The 26,086-nt window shown below is 44.7% G+C and overlaps 1 protein-coding gene across 9 annotated transcripts in view; it reads left to right on the top strand.

Annotated features, from left to right (window-relative positions):
• The first annotated feature begins 16,903 nt into the window (after positions 1 to 16,903).
• The window catches only part of DLGAP4 (DLG associated protein 4), a 53,260-nt gene continuing 44,077 nt past the window's right edge, over positions 16,904 to 26,086 (top strand). For 2 of the 9 annotated variants that reach the window (XM_035124326.3, XM_088674532.1), the window contains exon 1: positions 17,001 to 17,385. Coding sequence is in view for 2 of the 9 variants with exons in the window: in XM_088674530.1 (XP_088530656.1) it covers positions 16,977 to 17,283 (307 nt within the window). In the remaining 7 variants the exon portion in view is untranslated. Of the gene's footprint in view, positions 17,781 to 26,086 lie in introns of all 9 variants that reach the window. The other 7 variants (XM_035124323.3, XM_088674530.1, XM_088674543.1 and 4 more) reach the window with 7 other exon arrangements.

Here is a 26,086-nt window from a genome sequence, read left to right as displayed (position 1 = left end):
TGAACATTGTAAAGAGAGTTTTGAGCACAACATAAATTTCCAGGTCGGTGTTGCTTCAAAGAAGCAGTGGCTGGGTTTTTCCATACGCACTGAATGGGGGATTTGGATCTGGTTTCAATTAACGTAAGCATTTAGAAGTTGACCTACTGGTATCTATCTATCTATCATCTATATTTTATATTCTATTTCTGTATCAGCACTGCAGAGAATGATTTGACTCAAAAATCATATAGAGTGCAATCCAGCCAAAGTTAAGTATTATGGAGGAGTCTTTCTCCTCTACAGTGGTACCTCGTGTTACATACCATCCCCTTAATGAATGCTTCAGGTTACGCGCTCCACTAACCTGGAAGTAGATGCCCCTTGTTGTGAACTTTGCCCCGGGATGCGAGCGGAAGTTGCACTCCAGCGGTGCAGCAGCAGAGGGAGGCGCCATTAGCGAAAGTGCACCTCATGTTACAAGCGGTTTCCGGTTATGAACGGACCTCCGGAACGGATTAAGTTTGTAACCATAGGTGCCACTGTATTCCCTTTATGCCACATTGCTAGGCACTTTCTGTTTCAGTGTGGGGTAGAAATGCTTCTTTTCCATACCCTAGTATGAATATATCTAAATGGGATTGTTTGATTGTAGTGATATCCTAAAGGGGTATATATAATGACTCCTCCTCATGTACTTGGGAGAATCATAGAATTGTGGAGTTGGAAGGGACCCTGAGGATCATCTAGTTTGACCCCTTGCAATGCAGGAATATGCAGCTGTTCCATACAGGGATTGAACCTGCGATTGGCATTATGAGCACCACATTTGATGTTAAGATCCAGCCAGCAGTGGTTTCAAATCTTATCTTGTCCACCATCAGGGGCTGGTTTCCTAGGCATGACAAGTTTAAAACAATCTTGGAAACTGACTTGCTATTAATACGGGGTCTGCCGAAGATTTTAATCACCACTTATTGGATGCTGATGAAACTTTGTCACGTAGCTAAGCTAGCAATGGCATGTGACTTTAAGTGTTTGTGAAACAGCTGGTCAAGTACTGTATGATGCCAAGAGGTCTCTCTTTCCACCCGTAATCCTCTTACTCACAGCAAAAGATTCTTTTTTCCCCCCACAGATGGGGTGGGGCCACATTCACAGCAAACTAGGAGCCCAATCCTTGCTTCATTTTGTCTCTCCAGACAACAGTTGGGTTGGGTGGGTGTGCTTTTCCACTGATTTCATTTGGAACATCACCGAGAAGTCTGTGCTAATGGACTTCTCTCAACACCCCACCTTAGATGTCTAGAAAGAGACTTAGCTGTGAGTGTGAATCTGTCTCACTTAGCAAAATGTCAAAACATGGCCAAGATGTGTCATAAGGAGGGACTGTTACAAACAATTTCTTTAAAGATGATGACATTTTGAGGCCTCTTTGCATTAAACGCTGTTTGTAAATGACTGGTACTTTGCTGACAAATATATATATATACACAGAGAAGCCCATATTATTAATTTGTCTGTCATTAGCCTTCCCCAACCTGCTGCCCTCCAGGTGTCTTAGACCAGGCATCCCCAAACTTCGGCCCTCCAGACGTTTTGGACTACAATTCCCATCTTCCCCAACCACTGGTCCTGTTAGCTAGGGATCATGGGAGTTGTAGGCCAAAACATCTGGAGGGCCGCAGTTTGGGGGTGCCTGTCTTAGACTCTAACTCCGATGAGCCACAGACAGCATGGCCAGTGGTCGAGGATAATGGGAGTTATAGTCCAAAACATTTTGGTGGGCACAAGGCTGTGGAAGGCTGGTCTAAACACTTTATCAGGATTACAGTCTTATCCCTAGTCTTGTTTATCTGGTTCATTTTGTCCTGTGGGAAATATTCATAGGACTCTAGGCAAATGCTGCAATCTTACACACATTTACTTTGGAATTAGCTCCAGCGAGGAACTTCTGTGCAAAAATGCAAAAGGTTCAAGCTGTTAATTACATATTTCCTGTTCAGCACCCACTCTGCCCAGTACAGTCCATGTAAATGACACTAGATTAGTCCAAGGATTCTATTATATGACTGTTCCTCAAATCTAGTTCTCCTGAACTCAAAGGTGTGTTTAGCCTTTCAAATACTTTGACAGGATGGCATCCTTCCTATGTCTCCCTGCTGTTCTTCAGAAGACAGCTTAACCTGAAATATTTTTCCTCCTGCATATGTAATACGACGGTTGCAATTGTCAGTGTGCTTGCGTGTTTGGACGACTGCATTAAAATTGTAGAGCATATAATTTGTGATGTTGTGCACTGAAAAGAAAGCTGCTCAGGCTGCAATCAGCATGGGATTTGTGGCTTTTGGGGATTTATGGCTTGTCTCGTGAAAAATAAATTGCACTTGGCAGTGGGATATAAATTCTGATGCTGTTAAGACACTGTTCTGCTCTTTGCTTTTGACGGAATAGGGAAAGGATTTAAATTCCTGTTGGCTGAAGACATCAGCCTCATGTGCCCCCAACATCTGAATAGACTCTCTTGGCATATATTAAATGTTGGGCTGCGTTAACGAGCTTGCAGATTGCGCTACAATTACACTTTCAGCATTTTTTTATTTTTTCAGCTACAATGACAGCTTTTTGTAGGCTGAGATTTTTGTCGTTTGCAGGCAAAGACTCTGGCCTTTTGAGAGCTGGTGGTCATACGACAGCACCCAGAGTGTAACAAGGACTGAGAGATTGTGGGGGGGGGTGTGCTCGTTTAATCTCACTGTAAACAAGTGGTACAGTGACAATAAAGTATTTCTATTTCTCAGGCAGTGGGTCAAGACCCACCAGTGGGCCTTGGGGTACTTTCAGATGGGCCTTAGCACCACAGATTCTTCCTCCCCACTCCCACCCCCACTGTTATTTCTGTGCCATAACAGTTTGTTTAGACCAGTGAGCACCAGCAAATCCTTACATGCTGAGTAAAGGGGGCCAAGAGACAAGTTCAAGTAGGGGGAAGAGGGAAGGAAAGTTTCCCTCCTCTGCAGTGGACAAGCCAGAGGACATGTGGAAGGAAATTAGAAAGTGAGAAACAAGATCACTATTCGTTATTGTTGCTGATGTTGTTAAATAAAATGGGAATAGAAAAAGAGGAGATGTTGTTGTTTAGTTGTTTAGTCGTGTCCGACTCTTCGTGACCCCATGGACCATAGCACGCCAGGCACTCCTGTCTTCCACTGCCTCCCGCAGTTTGGTCAAACTCATGTTCGTAGCTTCGAGAACACTGTCCAACCATCTTGTCCTCTGTCATCCCCTTCTCCTAGTGCCCTCAATCTTTCCCAACATCAGGGTCTTTTCCAAGGATTCTTCTCTTCTCATGAGGTGGCCAAAGTATTGGAGCCTCAGCTTCATGATCTGTCCTTCCAATGAGCACTCAGGGCTGATTTCCTTAAGAATGGATAGGTTTTATCTTCTTGCAGTCCATGGGACTCTCAAGAGTCTCCTCCAGCACCATAATTCAAAAGCATCAATTCTTCGGCGATCAGCCTTCTTTATGGTCCAGCTCTCACTTCCATACATCACTACTGGGAAAACCATAGCTTTAACTATACGGACCTTTGTAGGCAAGGTGATGTTTCTGCTTTTTAAGATGCTGTCTAGGTTTATCATTGCTTTTCTCCCAAGAAGCAGGCGTCTTTTAATTTTGTGACTGCGAAATTAAGAGGGACAAGTGACTATAGAAGAACCAGGTAGAAGGAAAGAAAGTTAAGGTTATAAGGATATAAGAAGCGCCTGCTGGATCAGGCCAAAGGCCCATCTAGTCCAGCATCCTGCTCTCACAGCGGCCAACCAAATACCCGTGGGAAGCCTCCAAACAGGACCTGAACACAACAGCACTCTTCCCTCCTGCATTTTCCAGCAACTGGTATTCAGAAGCATATTGCCTCTGACAGTGGAGGTAGAACATGGCCACTATGGCTAGTACAGTGGTTGTTGAACGGCTTGGCTCCCAAACAAATCGGCTCCCGAATGCCGCAAACCCGGAAGTTTGCAAACGTTTTTTGGAAGCCAAACGTCTGACTTGGCTTCCGTGGCTTCCTATTGAGTGCAGGAAGCTCCTGCAGCCAATCAGAAGCCGCACCTTGTTTTTCGAACGGTTCCAGGAGCCTAATAGACTCCCGGAATGGATTAAGTTCAACAACCAAGGCACCACTGTAGTCATTGATAAGGGGTGGGGGTGGGGGAGAACAAAGGTACAAGCAGTGTGTGAAAGGAGAAGGGGAGAAGAAATTACAGGATACGGGTAAAAAATACTTTGAGAGGCATGTGGGGGTTGGAAGGGGAAGGTCATCTCCACGTTGAGGCCCTGAATCAGCAAATTCTGCCTAAAATGGGGAGGCTGAGTCTCAACATCTCCAGAGCAAATGTTGGTACTTAGTATGATGAAAGCTGAGCTATGGAATTCCTTGCCACAAGGAAGGAACTTTAGCAATTTCCAAAGATGGATTAGATATCAGTAGAAGCTGTTATCAGTAATTGCCAGCTGATTATGCCAGTCTCTGCCTCCATCTTGTCACTGGCTTAGCCCCTGAATCACCACTTTGTGACGGGTGGGCCTTAAGTAATTTTCAGCCATTTCAAGTGGATCTTGTGCATAGAGAATTTGAGAATCACTGTTCACTAAAATGGAGCCGGGGGGGGGGTTACTACTAATCAAGGTGGCTTTTGCATTCGAACAACAATTGCTAGAATTGATCGCTCCTGCTGTGACTTTTGTTCTTGCTGAATTTCTCATTGGTTCATTTGAGTTTCTCTATCAGTCTTTCTCCCCTGGCGTAGCATCTTTCTTTTGAGGACTGTGCCTCCTGTTTGCTGTGAACTAAGATGTGTGTGTGAATGTGTGTGTGCGCACGCACACACACACACACACACTCTGAAGGGGCAGAATCTGACAGCAATCATGAGCAGCCCAACATTCCAGATCTTTCTGCAAATTCCAGCTTGGGTTACATATTACATGAAAGTTAGCACCAGGATTGACAGCCGCAGAGATTATTGCCTGCCCTGGATAGTGCCTTAAACAAACCTTTTGTACCTTGGCAAATTAAGCGGGGGGGGGGCAGACTGGGAAGGGAAATATAGCCAGTCAAACCTACTCATCTGCTTGGCAGGCATTCTGCTGTCAGCCTATTTGAATCTCCAGCTTTAATAAAGACACCCAGAGTTCTCTGCATTTCTGCATTTCGGAGTGGGGGAATGAAGAATAGTTTTGATTTTCTTTCCTCAGAACAAATAGATGTATGTGGTGGGATTTCGGGGATCCTATCAAAATAGCCTAGGCAGAAGATGTGGATCCCACATAACTGGATGCAAGGCATCCATCCACCCTCAGTACTTGGAATGAGATAGTTCTTATAAGTTGTCATACTGTACATGAATTCCCACCCCCACCGGAGGGGGTTCCCCCCCCTTAATTTATTTATTATAAATTATAATGTAACTGCATGGACAAAGAATAACCTGCCACTGACAGAGCACAGCTCAGTGGTTATCCATGAGATGCTAAAGTTCAACAGAGAGGCCCATTACTAATCATATCAGCCAGCTCTGACCCCACATCACCTTCCGTGTCTGTAATAATTATTTTTCCCCTGTAAGACTTTCTACTTCTTTTGCCCTAGATTCCATCTCCAGAAATAGATTCCTCTGGAAGTAGGCAGGGGATTGTGCAGTTGGCATGTGTGGTTTGTGGGTAGGTGAGCACTCATTTGCAAGGCGACCTTTTTGATTAATTCTGTCTCCAGTATTTGTGTGGGAGAAAGGGAGGAAGGGAGTGTTAACACATACCGTGTTTCCCCTTTTGTAAGACACCGTCTTATAACTTTTTTTACTCAAAAAAACACATGGTGTCTTATTTTCAGGGGATGTCTTGTACCTTAAGGCCTCCTCGGAGGGGCCAGGCCACTGGCTCGGGGTGCTGCTGGGCGCTCTGCGCGGCACCGAGGCAGCAGACCGCTGGTTCCAGCGGCGGGGTAGCAGGCCTCGGGCAGCTCACCCCCCAAAAGAAGAGTCCAGGCGCTGCAGGGCGCTCCGAGCGCTCCGCTCTGCAGCCGCTGGCCTCGGGTAGCCAAACAAAAAGAGAAGAGGCCAGGCACTGCAGGGCGCTCCGAGCGCTCGGCGCTTCGGAGTGCTCCGCTCTGCAGCCGCCGGTTCCGGCGGCGGGGCGGCAGGCCTCGGGCAGCTCCTCCCCCCCAAAAAAGAAGAGGCCAGGGGCTGCAGGGCGCTTTGAGCACTCGGCGCTTCAGAGCGCTCCGCTCTGCAGCCGCCGGTTCCGGCGGCGGGGGGCAGGCCTCGGGCAGCTCTCCCCCCAAAAGAAGAGGCCAGGCGCTGCAGGGTGCTCCGAGCGCTCGGCGCTTCGGAGCGCTCCGCTCTGCAGCCGCCAGCCTCGGGCAGCCAAACAAAAAGAGAAGAGGCCAGGTTTGACATGCCTGGTCTAGAGTGTTAATGATAAGGGTCACTCCTTTGCTCTGGCCACTCCCATTTTGCCTCTAACCCTGCACTGGCATGCAGACACCAGAAGGTGACCCTCTGTGCTGAAACAGGTTTCCTACTGTGCTTTATGAAAACAGTAATTTACAGACAACGACACCCTGTGGAATGCCCTCCCACTAGAGGTCAAAGAGAACAACAATTACCAGACCTTTAGAAGGCATCTCAAGGCAGCCCTGTTTAGGGAAGCTTTTAATGTTTGATGGATTGAGTGGCTGGGGGGACCCGGCCAGATGGGCGGGGTATAAATAATAAATTATTATTATTATTATTATTATTATTATTATTATTATTATTATTATTATCTATTGCGCTCATAGGACTAGTTCAAACCAATGGAAACCTCCAGCTTTGGCAAGGATTTTAAAGCATTTTGTGCAAATCTAAAAAAAAAACAAGATCATGGCCACTGGTCCCATCACCTCCTGGCAAATAGAAGGGGAAGAAATGGAGGCAGTGAGAGATTTTACTTTCTTGGGCTCCTTGATCACTGCAGATGGTGACAGCAGTCACGAAATTAAAAGACGCCTGCTTCTTGGGAGAAAAGCAATGACAAACCTAGACAGCATCTTAAAAAGCAAAGACATCACCTTGCCGACAAAGGTCCGTATAGTTAAAGCTATGGTTTTCCCAGTAGCGATGTATGGAAGTGAGAGCTGGACCATAAAGAAGGCTGATCGCCGAAGAATTGATGCTTTTGAATTATGGTGCTGGAGGAGACTCTTGAGAGTCCCATGGACTGCAAGAAGATCAAACCTATCCATTCTTAAGGAAATCAGCCCTGAGTGCTCCCTGGAAGGACAGATCGTGAAGCTGAGGCTCCAATACTTTGGCCACCTCATGAGAAGAGAAGAATCCTTGGAAAAGACCCTGATGTTGGGAAAGATTGAGGGCACTAGGAGAAGGGGACGACAGAGGACAAGATGGTTGGACAGTGTTCTCGAAGCTACGAACATGAGTTTGACCAAACTGCGGGAGGCAGTGCAAGACAGGAGTGCCTGGCGTGCTATGGTCCATGGGGTCACGAAGAATCGGACACGACTAAACGACTAAACAACAACAAAGTACCTGCATAAATGATGAAATGATGGTGATGATGTCTTGTTGTTCTGGGATGAAGCCTGCCTGGATTTGTAACTGGCTGGCTGACCAAACCCAAAGGGTGCTCATCAATGGCTCCTCTTCATCCTGGAGAGTAGTGACTAGTGGGGTGCCACAGGGCCCAGTCTTATTCAACATCTTTATCAATGACTTGGATGATGGGCTTGAAGGCATCCTGAGCAAGTTTGCAGATGACACCAAATTGGGAGGGGTGGCTAATACCCCAGAGGACAGGATCACACTTCAAAATGACCGTAACAGATTAGACAACTGGGCCAAAGCAAACAAGATGAATTTTAACAAGGAGAAATGTAAAGTACTACACTTGGACAAAAAAATGAAAGGCACAAATACAGGATTGGAGACACCTGGCTTGAGAGCAGTACATGTGAAAAGGATCTAGGAGTCTTGGTAGACCACAATGTTGACATGAGTCAACAGTGTGATGCAGCAGCTAAAAAAGCCAATGCAATTCTGGGCTGCATCAATAGGAGTATAGCATCTAGATCAAGGGAAGTAATAGTACCACTGTATTCTGCTCTGGTCAGACCTCACCTGGAGTACTGTGTCCAGTTCTGGGCACCACAGTTCAAGAAGGATACTGACTGGCTGGAACATGTCCAGAGGAGGGCAACCAAAATGGTCAAAAGCCTGGAAACGATGCCTTATGAGGAACGGCTTAGGGAGCTGGGTATGTTTAGCCTGGAGAAGAGAAGGTTAAGGGGTGATATGATAGCCATGTTCAAATATATAAAAAGGATGTCATATAGAGGAGGGAGAAATATTGTTTTCTGCTGCTCCAGAGAAGTGGATTCAAACTACAAGAAAGAAGATTCCAGCTGAACATTAGGAAGAACTTCCTGACAGTAAGAGCTGTTCAGCAGTGGAATTTGCTACCAAGGAGTGTGGTGGAGTCTCCTTCTTTGGAGGTCTTTAAGCAGAGGCTTGATAGGCATATGTCAAGAATGCTTTGATGGTGTTTCCTGCTTGGCAGGGGGCTGGACTGGATGGCCCTTGTGGTCTCTTCCAACTCTGTGATTCTATGGTTGTGGTTGATATAGTGGCCAATAATTCTACTAAGGTGGGAGGTGAGCACCACAGTGGTGGAAATTGTGTCCTGGTTCAAAAGAGCAGGTTCTTATGGTTGACTGGTTTTTGTTTTAATCACTGTGACCCTTGCATCTATCCACACATAAGGCAGGGGTTTCTCCTGTACAATAGCATTAGAAAGAACACATGGGCATAGCCAGGATTTTTGTTGGGATGGGGCAGGCTTCTGTTATGAGGGTAGAACCTCAGATTTGTATTGATTTGTATTGGTTTTTATTTATTTAGGAGGGCAGCTGCCCATTCCCCCGTCCCCCCTTGGCCACACCCATGATAGGACACCTAAGTTAGGCAAGACTTGTTGGTTCTACAATAGATAAAGCAATAAAAATTCCCGTATGAATGTGGGAAAGCAGATGCACCCAGAGGCTTTGTAAAGCACTTCATGCATATGTCAATTCTGGCATTCAAAGTCTATGTGCCAGATCTCCAAAATGCTGAGATGGAGTTAAAAACCAAGCACTCCAAAAATGTTTTGTGTTCTCACATTTTGTCAGGGTTGTTCTTTTTTTAAAAAAGTAATGTATGGGTTCCACAAGCACAAGGGCTGCACAGACACTTAATATTGACTTGTGTTGACTTATTCTAATTCTGGTACATGTCAGCTGTGTCTTAGCAGTCGCTTTGGCATGCGTCTTCTGTTTTGCTGTGAAATTATCTCATATGCGTTCCAATCTCTTGTCTCCAGCCTGCACTGCCTTCTGACCATCTGGTTGCCTAATGTTACTCAATTGGTCTGTTACGTTACCCTTGTGGTGCCAAATGTCTTTAAAGTACAGTAACTAGAAATCTCCCAACCCGTATAGATCAGAACTAGGAGCTGGTGTTGTGGGGCCTGAGAATCACATGCATCTGGGTATTTGCTGTTACCTTTAAAACATTGAAGTTGTGATCTGAGCAGACCTGCATAGTATTGTAGTGTAAGGTTTTGATTGGTTTTGATTTGTTCTGTTTTTAAAGAGCTCTCTACTGTACACAGCAAATTGAGTTTTCCTTCATCTGCCTGTTTGGAGAGGTGGGAGCAGAAATATCCTAAGAAATACTGGCAAGACTGGCAGCCCTTTCTAAAGATGCCTGTATTAATTTTGTATTTAAAATGATGCCTTGGGGTATAGTGGAACTTAAATGTAAATTGTATGTCCCAGATTTGTATTCAGTTTGTTCTGAGATTTTTTTAAATTAACAATATATCTTGGATTAAAGTCAGGTGAGACTTTTATTACATCAGTTCATTCTTTTGTGAAGGTGGGAAATGAAATGATGACATGTTGGTGGAATTATATGATGATCTTGCTACAGCTACTGAAGTCTTGCTATATCTACTAAAGCGTGAGAGTCACCTAACCAGCCTCCTTAGTGGAAACCCTGCACTTGCACTTCCACTTGCACAAAGGGGCTTCTCCCTCTCTCCTTTCCCTATGCACCCCCTGGAATTGGTTTAGGGAGGAGGGTCTGGAGGACACCCCCCAGAACAGCGTGTAGAGGAATCATTCTACCTGGCAGGCTGCAGCGCTTCCACAGATGGAATATTTGGAAGAGCACAACATCAAGTTCTGCCCAAAGCTTTTAACATAAGAAGATCCTGTTGGATCAGGCCAAAAAGGCTCATCTGGCCCAGCATCCTGTTCTCACAGTGGCCAACCTATAGGAAGCCAATAAAAAAAAAACCAGGACATGAGTGCAACAGCACTCTCTCCAAAAGCAATTTCCAGCAACTGTTACTCAGAGGCATACTGCCTATGACAGCGGAGGTAGAATGCAGCAATCTTGGCTAGTAGTGGCTAGGAATTCGTCCAATCCATTTTGAAAGCTATCCAGTTTGGTGGTCGTCTTGTGGGAACCAATTCCATAGTATAACTATGTGCTGTGTGAACACATAGTTCAGAAGAAGTGCTATTTTTCTAGAAAAAGAGGTGCCAGAACTCACCATGAATGCCTCCATCGTTCTCTTATAATGGCAATGGCACCCAACTGAAAAATGCCAGAACTAAGTTCTAATGAGTTCTGGCTGAGGGAAAACCCCTGGCTACTGCTACAGAAGAGGAGACTTCTATCAAGGACACCTTGCTCAAGGATGCCCCCCAACATGGCCAGCCGGCCCATGCATTGGGGTGAGGTAGTCACCTCACGCAGCAGAGGCCCAGGAAGTGGTGTGCCCACAGACAACCCAGCAGCAGCAGCGTTGGCCTTCCAGCAAAAGATCTTGCCAGAACACACCACCACTGCTTCACAGGCACTGCCATGCAACCCAGGTAAGGGAGGTGGAGGCAGTTGCATGCATGTTTTCTATTTCGCCTCAGGGAGCAAAACAGGATGTGCTACCCCTGCCTCTCCAAGCCCTGGAGTCAGCACTAGAGATAGTGGTTGCTGTGCTGATCCCAAAGAATAAGAGATGCAAAGTGGGTTTAACTGTACTCTTGAGTTCCACATAACTCTTCATTGGACAGAAGCACTGGTGATGAAACTCAGTCTGGAAAGTTCTGTGATCCACGGAAGCACTCACACTCCTATTCAACTTGAGTTTCCCTGTTAAATATAACATTCTCTAACTTGGATCGATGTATTTCAGCCTACTCTTATTATGAGTCATGGTCACAGAGTGTCTTATCACCGTACAACTGTCTATATTGATCACAGAATGGTGTCACCCATGGAAACACAACAGAGATGTTCTTACCTTCACCCCAACTCATCTTCAGATCCTTTCCCACATTGTGACATAAAAGGGGAGCAGTGATTCACCACAGATGCTCAGACAGCAAAATCTAGAACATGTGTGCTTTGTCTTCAGGGCATGCAAGGATATTGCACTGCAATAGAAGCATGAAAAGTGTTTCTGATATACTTCCAAGCATGTGGGTCAAACCTAAAACTGATCACACAAGGCAAGAAATAAAATGTTGAACAACCATTATCTTCCATACTGGCATGAAGGGGGGGGAATGTACATTTTCAGAGATAATATTGGCATAACAGCAATGGGAGACTATGGAGTCAGGGAAAAAAGTTATGCTTAAAAGTACCCATAAGCCAAGAGGATGGAATTTGAGGTAAAAATATTTTAGCCCACAGGACTTCCCCTGTTGGTTAAAATATTGATTATTGATTTTTGTTGAGTACATTATTGTTAGGGTACAAGAGCAGGCAGAAGCCTTGCATAGCAAATGGAGCTGATAAAAGCACATTCTGCAAAGAGCAGACTAGATCTACACTCTGAACCTGTTTTGATGGAGAAATCATAACCCCAGCAAATCCCATGAAAGTCTGTCCTCACCAAGACTGATATTCTACTAGCATCCTTTCTGATGTGTCCTGGTTGGACAATACATGTTCTGAAAGTTGCATCCTGCTTACCACCACCAAGCATTACCTTTTTGCATTTCCACTGTCTTTCTGCTTGCTCTAGCTATTGAAGCTGGTGAGCTCTATCCTGTTTGAAAGAGGTCATGTCTCAAGAATGGCAGAGCTATTTGGCAGTGACCTTGGATAGCTCAAACTGGTGGCATTTGCACGGTTAGCCAAAGAACATGGAATCATGGAATTGTAGAGTTGGAAGGGACCCAGAGTGTCAAAGTCCAACCCCTGCAATGCAGGAATCCTGCCCAGAGCCATCCCTGGATGGGCTCAAACCACCAACCTTCTGGTTAACAACCAGACACACTGACCTATTACACTATATGTGGGGAAAGGAAGCAGGAGACTGCATGGATAGGACTCGGTTGGCTGTAACTAAGCCATACTCTGAGTAGACCCACTGTGATCAATGAACTTAAGTTAGTCAAGCCCATTTATCTCAATGGTGTACCCTGAATATGGCTTAAGACAGCTACATCCTCATGTGAATTGGCCAGCACAGTGGCATGCAAGTCGTAGGGAACAAGCTGCCCACTCTGTGCTCAAAATAGTTACAATAACCCACACAGTCTGTAAAGAAGATGATTATTCTGAGCATATGGGAATTTGGGAAGCTGCCTTTTGCAGAGTTCAAACCATTGGTCCTTCTAGCATGATATTGTTCTCATTGACTGACCCTAGTCCCCCATAGTTTGAGAGAGGGACATTCCTGGCCATACCTGGAGATGCTGGGCATGGAACTTGGAATCTTCCACATGCAAGGTAGACAAACTGCTTCTGAGCTACAGCCCTTCCACAAAGAATTAGTTTACACAAAAGATATCAACAAGAATCACTGATACTTTCTTTCTCTAAATGCCTTCCCCTTTAAATATCTGTACAATAGGTATTTGTACAGCTCCTGAGATTATTACGGTAATCATTTTTACATAGGCAGAAAATAATGGGATTCATGGTTTTTCATTTTCTTCAGAGGCTCAAAAGACAGTACATAATCATTCCAGATGGCTCAGCCCATGCTCCAAACTGATATATTCTCGTCCATAACAATAATAGGTTTATTGGATCCCAACCAAGGGTTTATATCTTGCTATTTAATTTTTCAACATGAGGTCAGATTGATTAATGTGTATTAGACCTACTGATGGAATATTGAGATAGTCCAAGGAACAAATTCTGAGTGCTTGTCTTGAAGGAGACTTGATAGTCTCTCCACTGTGTGCTGATCTCCTTCCCTTTAAAAGTCAGCCCTCACACATCTCTGCAGAACAGTAGTGCATCAGTGAATCATAAATAAATTACAGAACTAACTAGCTATTTTTGAAGAGCATGCAGTTTAGGTAATGCATATGCTTCCTCCCTAACCCAGCTCAAGGAACGAGATTGATTGTCAAGCCCACTTGACAGCATCTGGAAAAACCATCTTCATTGGTCATGTTTCTTTGTGAGATGTTCAGTTCTGCTCCATCAGCCATTTGAAGAAGGCTATTGGTATATGCTTGATTATGAGGTCATTTCACCCATTGGATCCCTCCCTCCTATTGCTAAGTTTCATCAGGAGGTTAGATGTGACTTCCAAGGTCAGCAAGAGGACTGTGCCAGCCCATGGATTAAATAAATGTAGTAGAAACCACAAGAATGGCAAGAGTATTTATGAGAGGTGCACATTTGCTCTGTGTGCACTCTGAATTACAAGGCAAATGGGCTGATTGGGTGACATTTCCACCTGCCTGAGTCAAAGTGTGCCTTTCAGCAAGATGCCTCAAGTCAGTTCAGGGACTCCCTAAAGTCTCAAGTTGTTCTGTGGTCTCAGGTGTCCAAAAAATCCTGAATTTTGTCACTTAGAATAAAGCTGCATATATTTTTAAAAAGCAAAACCAAGCTGATGAATGAAATGACGAGCTTGAGTGGAGTGATCTTTTGTTTTGATGGACAGCTCTAGGTTTTCATTGCAGTGAATTATTTCCCCATGGCATGCCAATTACCATGATTTGGGAAATAGATGTTCTGCCTGGGAAAAGCAGGGTGTGCAGAAGAGCAGTGGACTATTGGCATCCTTCTCAATCACTTTCCCCCCTAACAATTAAAATCAGTAGTTCAATCACCTTGTTTTTATACTGCTTATATTTTCTCCCCCATTTGTGTTAATCTGGTTCTTTGTCTGCAGACTTTTAGGAAAGCTCATCATAGGGTCACTCTACTTTCCCTCTCCCTCAGTTCAGCAGTAGAGCTTTTTGTGTAATTAGTTTTTTATTCTAATCACTTTCTGTTTTCCAACAAACACCTACTTCATTTTTCATGCCATTTGTTTTCTATTATTTTCCCTCAGGTTTGTTTGTGCAAACTTCTCGCAAGTCTCCACATCTGTTTGTGTGCATGTGTTTTTATTTCCACTCTCACCCCCAGTTTATACTCCTCTCTTCATTTTAGGGTACCTGTAATTTCACTCTGTTAAATTATTGCTGTCCTGTATTTTAAAAAATTATTAACGTTTTTAAGTTCGGCACTCTTTCCCCACTCAAGTAAGCCTGCTTGTCCCTTAAAGTAAGCTCCCATTTGCATTGCTCATTGCCAGCCTATTATTGCCCATAAAACACATGGGGAGGTTAAGTGGTTTCTATTTTATCCACCCCAAAATAGAAAAGTCTTGTCCTTGCAGGCGAACCACTCCACCTATAACATGCTGAAACATGACAGGTTTCATCTCTTGAAATAAAAATTTAAAAGACATTAAAATACACTCACAACAGTGGACTAATTTATGTAAAATATATTGCAGCCATAGTGAAAAATGTATGCTTATCTCCGATTTAAACAAGAAGACATAGCTGAAACAGATAATCTAAAAGCAGAACATTATCAGGATATGTTGCATTTTATTTCTGCAGCACAATATAAAGTATGCTTTATACTGCAAGCAGCTCTAAGTTTATCTTAATGGGCCTTTTAGTTATACATAAACAACCACCTATCATTTTACTTGCATATAGAGTATTTTACTTGAAACCTACAGTGCAAACCAATTGCTGACAGTTCAGTGACCACTAGCTATATTCCTTTTATATAACTCTTTCTATTTTGAAAGGTTTTCAGGGTCTGGCTTACTCCCCATTCCCCTCAATCCTTTCTTTTCTTGGCACAGAGATGGCTAACCTGTGGCACTCCCAGCTGTTGTCCATCATCCCTGGTCACAGGCTATGCTGACTAGAGCTGATGGGAGCTGAAAATTCAGTGGGTCAGACTCCCCAGCCCTACTATGGTGTATATCCAGCATGTTTACTCATGAACTTTCTGAAGAGATGCCCGACATTTGTTAAGGCACCAGGGACCAAAGGTTTCTTGTTCATTCATTCTATTTTTAACTCTCCCTTTCTCCACGGAGGTGAAGGTCCCTATGTGGCTTCCCTTAACTCACTGTAATAGCCCTGTGTGCAGTAGATGTTGACTTGCCCAAGGTCATACTGAATGCTCTGACTTTTTGGAGGCCAGATTTGTATACCTCCCCCCACAATATTTCATTTCTTAAAATGTATACAGTACACGGCTTGACTTTGTGTTTTTTGTGGTTGTTGTTTTTTAAAAAAGAGCACTCCAAGCAGTTTGCAAAAAGAAGCCAGCAGTAATCTTGTGCCTTGTTGGTAAAACAGGGGTTGCCAAGGTGGCAGCCAGAAGTTGCTGGACTACAACTGCCATCCTCCCTAACCATTGGCCTTGCTGGCTGAGGCTGATGGAAGTGGGAGCCTCAACAAGTGAGGAGCACTCTATTGCACTCCCATTCCTGCTTGATGCTTTCCTATAGGTAACTTGCTCGCCAATGTGAGAATAAGATGCTGGCCCACATGGGCCTTTAGCCTGATCCAGCAGGGCTTTGGGATCCAATGATCTGGAGGGTCACAGGCTCCCTACTCCTGCCATAAACTCCAGAGATAAGCTGCTACCATAGCTGCCAAGTTCTCCCTTTTTTAAAGGGAAATTCCCTTATGCTGAATAGGCTTCCTCGCGAGAAAAGGGAAAACTTGGCAGCCATGGCTGCTAGTATAAAAGTATTTTAATAATACTCCCCAAGGAAGGGGCAACCACAGGGCACAAAACTGTGCCTGAAATTTAATCCACGCACAACTGAGGCCAATTAGACCCACTGGCATTGGGGGCACTGACGCTGGCACCATCCTTCGCCCTTGGTTTTGATGGAGAACAGGGATGCCAACTTGAATAAAATATTGGGAGGGGCAGATAAGCCCCACCCTGTATGATCAATCACAAAATGTGTTGTGCACACACCATTTGAATGGCAATACCAATCAACTCGGGGGTGGGGGCCGGCCCCTCAAATACTTTATGGGGGGGATCCGTGGGATCTCAGCTCCCACGAGTTGGCTCCTAGGATGTAAACAAATGGCGTGGGAGCTGCAGGTGGGAAGGGGGGAGCGGGAGCTCTCGGCGCCTGTCCTTGAAGCAACCAAAGATGGAAAGCATCCCTCGGCGAGATCCGGTGCTATTTCAGGGCTGTTTTGGAGCCGCGCGTGGCTCTTCCCTCCGCCCTGCCGCTCCGATTCTTCCCGCCATCGGCATCTTCGCCGCGCTGCCAGGAAGCGCCCCCTCCCCGGGCGGGCGCGCGCACACACACCTGTCGTCCATCTGCCCGCGGATGCGGCTCATCCTTCCCGCCCATTCCCGCCCCCGCGGGAAGGAAGCCTCGCCAAGCGCAAGCTCGCGCGCGGGTAGCGGGGCGCCGCTGGGTGCCAAGAGCGGGGCCCACCCGGGCGCCACACCAACAGCGGCGACGTGGAAAGGAGCCTCTCGCGCTGCCCCCACCTCCTTCACGCGCTCTCCATCTCTCCCCCCCCAACACACACATACTCCTCCCCGCAAAAAGGGGGGGCAGGCACCGCGTGAATGGGCGCCTTGTGAGCATGTGCGGAATACTAGCTGGAACTGGTTTCGCGGAGGGCGCTTGTGAGCTGCAGGAGCGACTGACTCGTCCTGCGCGCCTCGCAACAGCCGACGAGGCTCCGGGCGGCGCAGCAGCGCCCTCCCCTCTCCTGCCATTGGCAGCCCCGGCAAGGCTTCCTTCCCCCGCCGTCGGGAGCGGCTGGGTGTTCTCCTCCTCCAGCCCGGCCTCCTCGGTCTTCTCAGCCCTTGCGCCGCGCCGCCCGCAGCCCTTGGCCGCCTTCGGGGCCTGCCTCCTCCGGTCCCTTCCCGCGGCCTCTCCGGGCGAAGGTGGGCGTGGCGAACCCGGGGCTGCTTTCACAACCCCCCGACGCTCCTCCCCTTGGAAGTACATAACGGGAGCGGATGGGGCTGGCTGAGTGAGGGAGGAGGGTGAGTGTGCGCGGCCAAAGCTCGCTTCCGCGGATCGGTTACTTTGTGTCTTTTTCCAGCGCCGGTTCCATCGTCGCCCAGAAGCCGCTGCCCTTGCTCGCCGCGGCCCGGATCTCCGCAGGGAAGGCCCGGCCCGGCTCTGGTCTCTCGCCTGTCGTCCACTCCTCTTTCTTCGCCCGGGAGCTGCTCGCTGTTGTTGTTGTCGTGTGTCTTTTTCTCAATGAACAGGGCGAAACCCGGCTCTGCCCTTCTGCCGTAGTGCGATTCCTTCTCTTCGCTTTCAAGGCGAAAGGAAGAACAGTCTCCTCTCCTCTTTTCTCTCTTTCCCTTCTTTCTCCTTTTTTAGCTCCCCCCCCCTTGTGTCATGGCTTTGTGTCTGGAGCTATTTAAACAATGTGAGTGTACCGAATTGTGTGTGGGCTTTTTCCATTATGGCATGCAAATCTCGGGAAGGCTTTGCAAGCGGCCGCTCAAGGTTATGCTTCAATATTGTTTTCAGTTTGTCGGGCTGTCATTTTGAATGCATTCGTTCTGTGCATATATCGCATAATGCTCTAGCTAGTAGACCTTTAAATGCAAAAAAAAAAAATCATTCCCATTTCCTGTTGTGAGCGAATTGCTTTCGGATACAGAAGTGCTCCGAGTAAGTGGGCGGGTGCTGAGGGTAGCCTGCTTGGATGTGGGAAAGGCTTAGTTTTTTCAATGGCTTACCCGCTTCCCTTTTTTTCTGCCTATCCGGTTGCATTTTCAGCTAAATCCTGAGCTTGAGTGGCTTGTATTGATTGGGGGGGGGCAGGCGAGGTTGATGGCACATATGCCCTGTTCTCCCCACTGCATGGCTCTGTGTTTGATCAGAAATTGTTGTCACTTTTGCTGAGATATATTTAGTCTACTCGTGGCATTCCAGATCATGACAGGATATGAAATCACTTTCCTATATTTATGCCACCCCAGACTAAACGTGAGCCATATGCGCATTTGTGTCTGCTTGAGTAATGAAAAGACACAGATTGGGGGTTAATCATCTAGTCTTTTCTTAATAGCACTGCTGTTAGTTGAGCATTTGTGTTATCTTTTAAATATAAAAAATGGTTCTAAAAGTTTTAATATTTTCCGTGTGTGTGACATAAAAATTGTCTGGCCACAAACTGTGCAAACCTGTACAGTTGTGATTGAGATGTATCCTGTTGCAGATTGCTGCTGAAGGCTGCTAGGAAACAGGTTTTTCTTAACGGGTTGGGGTAAAGCTGCTGATTTAAGGCTTCTTCACATCACATATTGCCTAAAGCCACAAAGTAGTGGGAAAGGTGACATGAAAGGACACACTCTTTCCCTTGTAGAACTGAAAGAACTTACTAGAAATGAAATCATTAAGGATTTCTTAAGGAGCCCTAAGCAAATATAATGATATATTACAGATTAAAAAAAACCAGTGCCTGATAAAACAAGAAATTCTCCATTGAGATGGCCAGTTATCTGAAAGTGTGTGATATTGTCCTTAAGCATGTGGCTCAGGCACTGCAAAATTAGAGAGTACTTTTTTAAAAAAGCTTTAAATGATGATAATACGACAGAATTAATGAGTGCATGCAGACTTGCAGGTGGATATATGAGTAAAGTTTTTACAGTCCTAACACACCTTGGAATTCAGTTTCCAAATATGGTTTGCTTATTTTTCCTCTCCTATCTTGAACACATCTTCCACCCTGCCAGATCTTTATTCATTATGAAACAAATTCCTGGGTACATAAAGTGATGCTAAAATTAAACTGCTTGTCCTGTCATCAGTATACAGCTGCATAGAGGGACATAAAAAGGTCTGGAGCCTCTTCTCTCTCTCTCTCCTTAGTGAACTATTTTCTCCCTTTTACTGAAGGGAAACCTGTCTTTGCTTTACAGTCAGCCCTTTCAATCCCGAGGGCTTGCCTATGTGAACTGGTTCCCAAAAGAAAATAGCCTCTTGACAACAGCAGCAGAAGGTGTTGCAATGACATACTGTGTTTATAGAGGAAAGTATGCCTGGAGTGCTGCTTATTTTGAACTAATGAGTCCTTAATTGGCCAGAATACTTTATTGCTTGGTAATCCCTGGCCTGGCTTTTCTTCATGAGATGCTCACCGGAGGTAGAGAATTGCTAAAGCGACGCTGGGCTTGCAGAATGGTTTTATTGTTGTGTATGAATGCAAGGCAAAGTAATTCAAGGACCCGAGTGTGTTCTTACTGTAAGGAAGCCAGGTGGTGTGCCTGAATAGGCAAATAATTCTTGTGGCATAATTGCCATGTGTAATGGACTGGAGGTCCCTTATGTCAGTAGAGGCAATTTCAGAAAGTCCCTTATATCATAAATGTTAAATCTGACAAAAGCTGCAGTCGTCTTTGCCCTGACACCTTATGTGCAAGAGAATACCTGAGGACCAGGAAAAATTAGCAGAAAGAGCATATGTAGCATTAGGCTCTTAACTTCGGGGTCATGAGCTTGAGTGCCACATTGGGCAAAAGATTCCTGCATTGCAGGGGGTTGGATTTGGTGACCCTTGTGGTCCCTTCCAGCTTGACAATTCTGTGATCCTATGCTGGGGCCCTCATTTTACCCCTACTTTTCAAGCCACTTGGGTGTTCTTGCAGCCTCTGTGCACTCTCCACATCTCTGGAGAGCTGGGTAACCCTCTAGAGCAAATTTCAGAAGGCAGAAGGGCTGTAATGAGGAGGAGAGAAAGTCTGCTCACACATGGTTGAATAGTCATCCCTTGTTGAGAATCTTAACACTTGGTAGAAATACTATAGAAATGGTACAATTGAAGCTAAACTTAAAACTTTGTCAGCCTTGTAAACTAAGTGGAATCAAGCTAGGTCAGCATTTGAATGGGGGTTAGTAGTTATCTCATTGCTGCTGTACATTGTACCATATTTTATTGCATCATGTGCTGAGATATAATGGGCAGAGTTCGCCAAAGAAGCTCTGTCTGACTTCAGCTTTTGCAGTGGGGCTTTCCCCACTCTCCTACCCTGCAGTTGGATTTGAGGGGAGTTGAGAGAACCCTCGGAATACAGAAGGGAAAGAGGGGGGATAATTCCATGCACAGACAAAATGGTTGGAAGAGCATGATACTGAATTCCACACTATGTTGGAAACTGCCTGGTGATTCCTAAGCAATAAAAGGCTGATTTATATATTTTGGTAGATAGATACTTTGAGGAGACTGTTGCAGAGTCATAAAGTATATTGGTGTGTTGTGCCACTCTGCAGGTAGAGTTACTACTTTTGCCTGAAACTAAATTGGTGACATTGAGTGATACGCTTATCCAAAAGTTTGGGATACTTAAAGCAGTACAGTATTCAAGTTTTACTCAGAGTGGACCCATTGAAATTAATGAACCAAAGTCATGTTCATTTCAGTGGGTCAGTTTTGAGTAAAACTTAAGTTCTGGTTGGCATATGTAATACATATTATTTTTTAAAACCTGCTCACGGTCTCATGTATTGTATTCCATTTCTCTTCTAAATTTTGGTGTTGGTATTCTTCAGCTGGTGGTGCCCTGCAACTTTTTCTGTCTGGGAGAAATTTGGTAAAGTTGGGGAAGGACACTACAGTGAACTCCTGAGAAAACTGATGCAATCTTGCCCTAACTTGCGTTGTGTGGATAGAGCAGCAATGGGGGGGGGCTTTTACGAGAGCCCTTTGCTTATACAGTACTGAAGTCTGTACCCATGTTCATTTTAGCAAATTGTCTTCATGCGGGTCAACGGAGAAGGCAAGAAGGCTTGTTGTAGATTTTCAAAGGCTGTTTCATCTCTTGCTATGTGAACTGTTTTCTAATGTAGCTTACCAATTCTGTATTAGTTGTTACCCATATAAACATTTGTTTTTTTAAAGCCCATGAACCATTTAAATTGGCTTACAAAATTTAAAATCACAGTGCAATAAAAAACGTAACACAGCAATAAAAATACACAAATTACACATTTAAACATGTTTAAAAGGCAGCCGTGTTGGAGATCACAGGTAAAAATGACCATCACAAATAACACTGCTTTCCAATATGAAAAAATGCTTGTGGCTTTTGCTGGCTGGTAAAGGAACCCATTTGCACTTCGCAAAGCATGGTATTTCACAATACTGGTGCAGCCAATTAATTTTCAATAAATAATTTCTGTCTTTAGCAAATACAGTATTCATTTCTGGTCGGAAATCTTAGCTAGGTCATCCCCTCAAACTAATACAATAAAGAATAATTTCTGTTATGGCTACATAAAACACACTGCAGATTTGAGGCATTAATGTTGAAACCAGATTGGAAAAGAGAGCTCTAAATTGTATTCCTAATTCAACTAACAGACAAGATGCAAGAGTTAATGGACTCTCCTTCTCTTCCCCCCCCCCACCCACACACTTAATTTTTGCTAGGGTGATTACCAACAAGTTTAGTGCACTATACTGTATCTCTTATGTCTGAGCAGAACTTTGTTCAAAAAGGTTCAGAATTACTTGTCCCCCTTCCCCCGCAAAAAGCTGCACAACTTGTGGCAAATAAGATACAGGCATGACCAGATAAAAGCTCCATGAAGCTGGAAAAGGGTCTCTGAACATGCTGTCAGATTACCTTTAAAAACCCTGAAATAAAATATCAATATTGCTACCCTAGTCGCATTAGTTACGGACTCTGCAACTATGTTCTTGGTTCTACTGTACTTACTTTGAAAGGGCTTGTTGTAACAGTATAATATACACTGGTTCACTTTATACGAGGAATGGGAAACTTTTGGCTCTCTACCGGTAAATACTGCTGGACTGTGCTTCTCATCATCTCTGACCATTGACTGTGGGACTGATGAGAGTCAACCAGTGAGAGCTACAGGTTCCCCACCTGTTTCATGCTAAAAGATGAGAAGGTGAAAAGCGTTGTAAGGGGGGCGGGGTCTGCTTGATTCCTCGTTTAAAAACTCACTTTATCTAATAAACCCATGGATATCCTTAGGCACACCACCTTTTCAGCTACAGCCACCTAGTCCATTATGTAGAAATATAAATACTGGCTTATTTCCCAGGCCCGTTGAAAAATTTGCTTAGAGAGTATGTGAAGTGCTTTGGTCACTCTAAAGTTTGTTATTGTTGTTGTTGCTTATTTGCATTGAGGCCAGGAGATGGCAGCTTGTTTGATACTGTGGACAATGTTGTAAACTTTTGCTATCACACCTTCAAACATTCCTGAAGCCTAGAAATTTGCTTTAAAAGTTACCAAGGCCCTGATTCATGCATAGAAGAGGGTCTGTTTTATATAGTAACCCAAAGGCAGAGTTGTCTAGTGGTAATGAATCATATCTGAAAGCCCCCCTCCTGGTTTTTGTGGCCCTTTGGTGGATAACAGTGGGAATGGCTACTATATGTTTAGCCATATCACAACCAAGCCATATAAGTGACAAGCAAAATCATTTGAGGGTAATGTCTCTACAGAGCAAATCATGATTTGCAAGCTGGAAATGGGGCCTAGTTCTCCCAGACAAAATCATAATATTTTAAAAATATATCCCTGCATGTGAAAAGCCATGTTAGGGGGGAATTTAAGATTTAAGATTATATCCCTTCTCCCTCTTGTGTATGTGTTAAGGAGAGAATACATATGTACTGAGGAGCACTGATTTATTTATATTCTGCCTTTCATCGTAAGAGCTTGGAGCAAGGCACAATAAGAATTATTATTACAGATCAAACAAAATATGCAAGCAGGTAAAATAAAAATGTGAAATTGCCAAGCCCACCTAGAAAAATTCCAAGATGGACACAGCCATTTCCAAAGGCGTGGGTAAGCAGCCATGTTTTGAGTCGCCACCTGCCATCTGATGTGGCACAGCCGAAACACAGGGTTCCCAGCACTGGCTTCTCTGCTTGTGAGAATTCAGCCTGCGGAAAGTCTGTTTATAGGGATTGGCTTGTGGATAAATGGGTGAGGCCTCTGAGTAAACTGCAGTTCCTTGACTCAGTCATGAAAGAACTTGCAGCTGTCCTCAGTTTGCCAGTGCACCTGCTCCTCTCCTTATACTGTCTTTCACTCCTGCTCAGATACTTCTTAATGTGCAAGGACATAAACTACCTGACTGTGTGTGCACTAGCAGTTTAACTCATTGTCTCTAATGAGAGACTTTAAGCAATGCCACCCACCCCCCACCCCCAATTGGCATCTCTTGCAGCCAAGCCTTTGGGCTGGGATTTCACTGCTTTTGTTGAGGCATTTACAGATGACCTTTAAAAAAGGGGGGGGGACTTATGTTTGTGCTTATATTCACCAAGCTACTGTTAGTAAAAAAAAAAAGAGGCATTCCATGTGGCTGTGACATAGTGCTGAATAAATCTTTTAATGACGGTTCACACATTCCTAGCCCCAGAGGCAACATTTTTGAACCAAACTGCAGAAGGAATTCTTCTGGTTGTTGTCCCTCCCACTTCTGTTCTTTATGTCTTCATAGTAGCAGCTTAGCATTTATTTCTTCTTCTTCTTTTCCTACCATGGGCTGAAGCAGCATAATTGGATTCAGTGCGGTGCAAATCGCTGCAAATATGTGAGCTGAAAGGATGAAGTTTAGACAGTGTGTGGCCTTGTTTCATAAGTCCACATTTGGTCATGAAGATATTTGGTGAATTTGCCTACAAAAGCAATTTCTAAGAAGCAAAAAAAGAAAAGAAAAAAGAAAACCTTGCTGGAATCTTTCTCTGAAAACAGACTTGCTGTCTGGAAAGAGGACGAAGCAAAGATGGTTTTTCAAGGCACAATGATCGGGGTTTCCAACTTCAATTAGCTGCATAAAAACCTTTCTAGCTGGAGTATCGAAGGAGTGGTTTACCTAAAAATTGTGGATTGTGCTGATATTGACACCGCTGCTATGTGGCAGAAAACTTTATTTGCCATTAATTTCCGTTTGTTTAAATGTGTTCTTAAACAGTGTTTGTAAATGTGCTGGTTAACGAGGAGACTGGGAATTTTGCCTGATCCACTAGTCATGCATTTTTAATGAATGATGGGCACTTTGTCTCTGATGAGCAGCATATTAAATCAATCTGCAGTCCTATTTAAATGGGAGTGTAGTAGGGTGTGCAACAGTAGTCTCTTGGGGAGGAAGGACAGCAGATCCTGCAAACTAGAATTGCTTGGGATACAAAGTTGGAGGTGTGTTTTGATTGAGTTAGTAATATTGGGCAGGGCCCCAGTATGAAAGCAACAGAGAAAATGGGACTAGGAAGCCTTTCAAAAGGCAAAACCAGCCTTGTTGCAAGAAAAGTGGTCTGATGGGTCCAAAAGCAAAAGTAGGCAGAGCAATTGATTTTGAACACTAGCTACTTTCCGTCTAAGGAAACATTATCAAAGTTTAAAGACATATTGCAGTCAGGCAAAACCCTTAAGGAGGGTGCAACTGGAGAGAGAGAGTAGCATGCAAACGTGCACTCTTCTTGGATTCTGTCGTGCTTAAGTTACAGGGTGGGTGGGTGGTGTGTTATTGCCCTACAGTCTTCTAGTTAGGCCGCCCCACTCTCTCTGGGTGAGTGACCCCCCCCAAAAAAAAATACTAGAAGTATGTAACGCCACTGACAATGCACTCTGAACTGTATTAAGTACTCACAACTTTCCCTCAAGGTAAAAAAAAAAGTGTGTGTTGTAGCCATGAGTAGGTTTGGTTGCCTGGGATAAGTGCTTCTGAAACTGCCTTGATCTTTCATACTGCAGCTCTGTTTCTTAATTTTTCCATAATGCATGCTAAATAATTCAGTGTCTTTTATCAGGAGGAATAACCCGAGAGAACTTCTGTTCTCCTGCAAGCTAGCTTTCAAGTTTGCCCTCTGATGTGCTGCAGCAATGAAGCAGTAATGGGCTTTGATTTGTGGAGTCTTGCCGTGGTCCGTGCTGTGAAGCAGGAGGAGGAATTGCTGTACCTATGTCAGTCAAAGTGCCTTGGCCTGCCCTGTTGCCGTTTCTTCATATCAAGCCGTGCATACAAGAACAGTTACACTTATAACCCTGCTGGCGCACTCTAGGCTAAGCCTGTCAGTTCCCTTTATGTCACTAGAAAGATAGCAAAAGAAGTCACTCCAGACAGATTGATTTTGGTTGGGGGAAAGAGGAGTGAACAAGGGACAGAAAGAGCAAATTTTCTCAGCCTGAGCAGGAAAATAAACCCAACAACTTCATACTATATGATGAGTGGATTGCAAAACTAAACTAAAAACAAGGGACAATTTATTTCATGCTTCACATTGTAAAATGAACGTACTTCCTAAACATATATGCCTACATTGGTCACGGTAACGATTAAAATATAATTTACATCTAAATAGAGCAGGCATAGGTAACCACACAGTTCTGGGGCCTGATCTGCCCCCCCCCCCCGGCAAATTATTCTCCCCCGCCTCCAACCTAAATTAAATAGCTGCAGAAAGAGAAAAATATTGAAGTAGACACTATGTTGGAGAAGGTGGAGCCCGCTGTCCTGAGGGGGATTTCTGTATTTTAGAATTTCTGTTTTTTTGGAAGCCGCCCAGAGTGGCTGGGGGAACCCGGCCAGATGGGCGGGGTATAAATAATAAATTATTATTATTATTATTATTATTATCCTGCCCCCTCGTATAATTTGATGAGCAGAGAGCATGTGATAGCTTCCCTTCTCTAGTGGCTGCATATACCAGCTGAGGGGGGGTCAGAGTTGTTGGCCTGT

This window comes from Zootoca vivipara, chromosome 7, assembly GCF_965207765.1.
Source record: "Zootoca vivipara chromosome 7, rZooViv2.hap1.1, whole genome shotgun sequence".
In the NCBI taxonomy this organism is placed as follows: Eukaryota; Metazoa; Chordata; class Lepidosauria; order Squamata; family Lacertidae; genus Zootoca; species Zootoca vivipara.
Note: the sequence above shows the minus strand (reverse complement) of the source record. Positions and strands in the feature narration are given on the sequence as shown.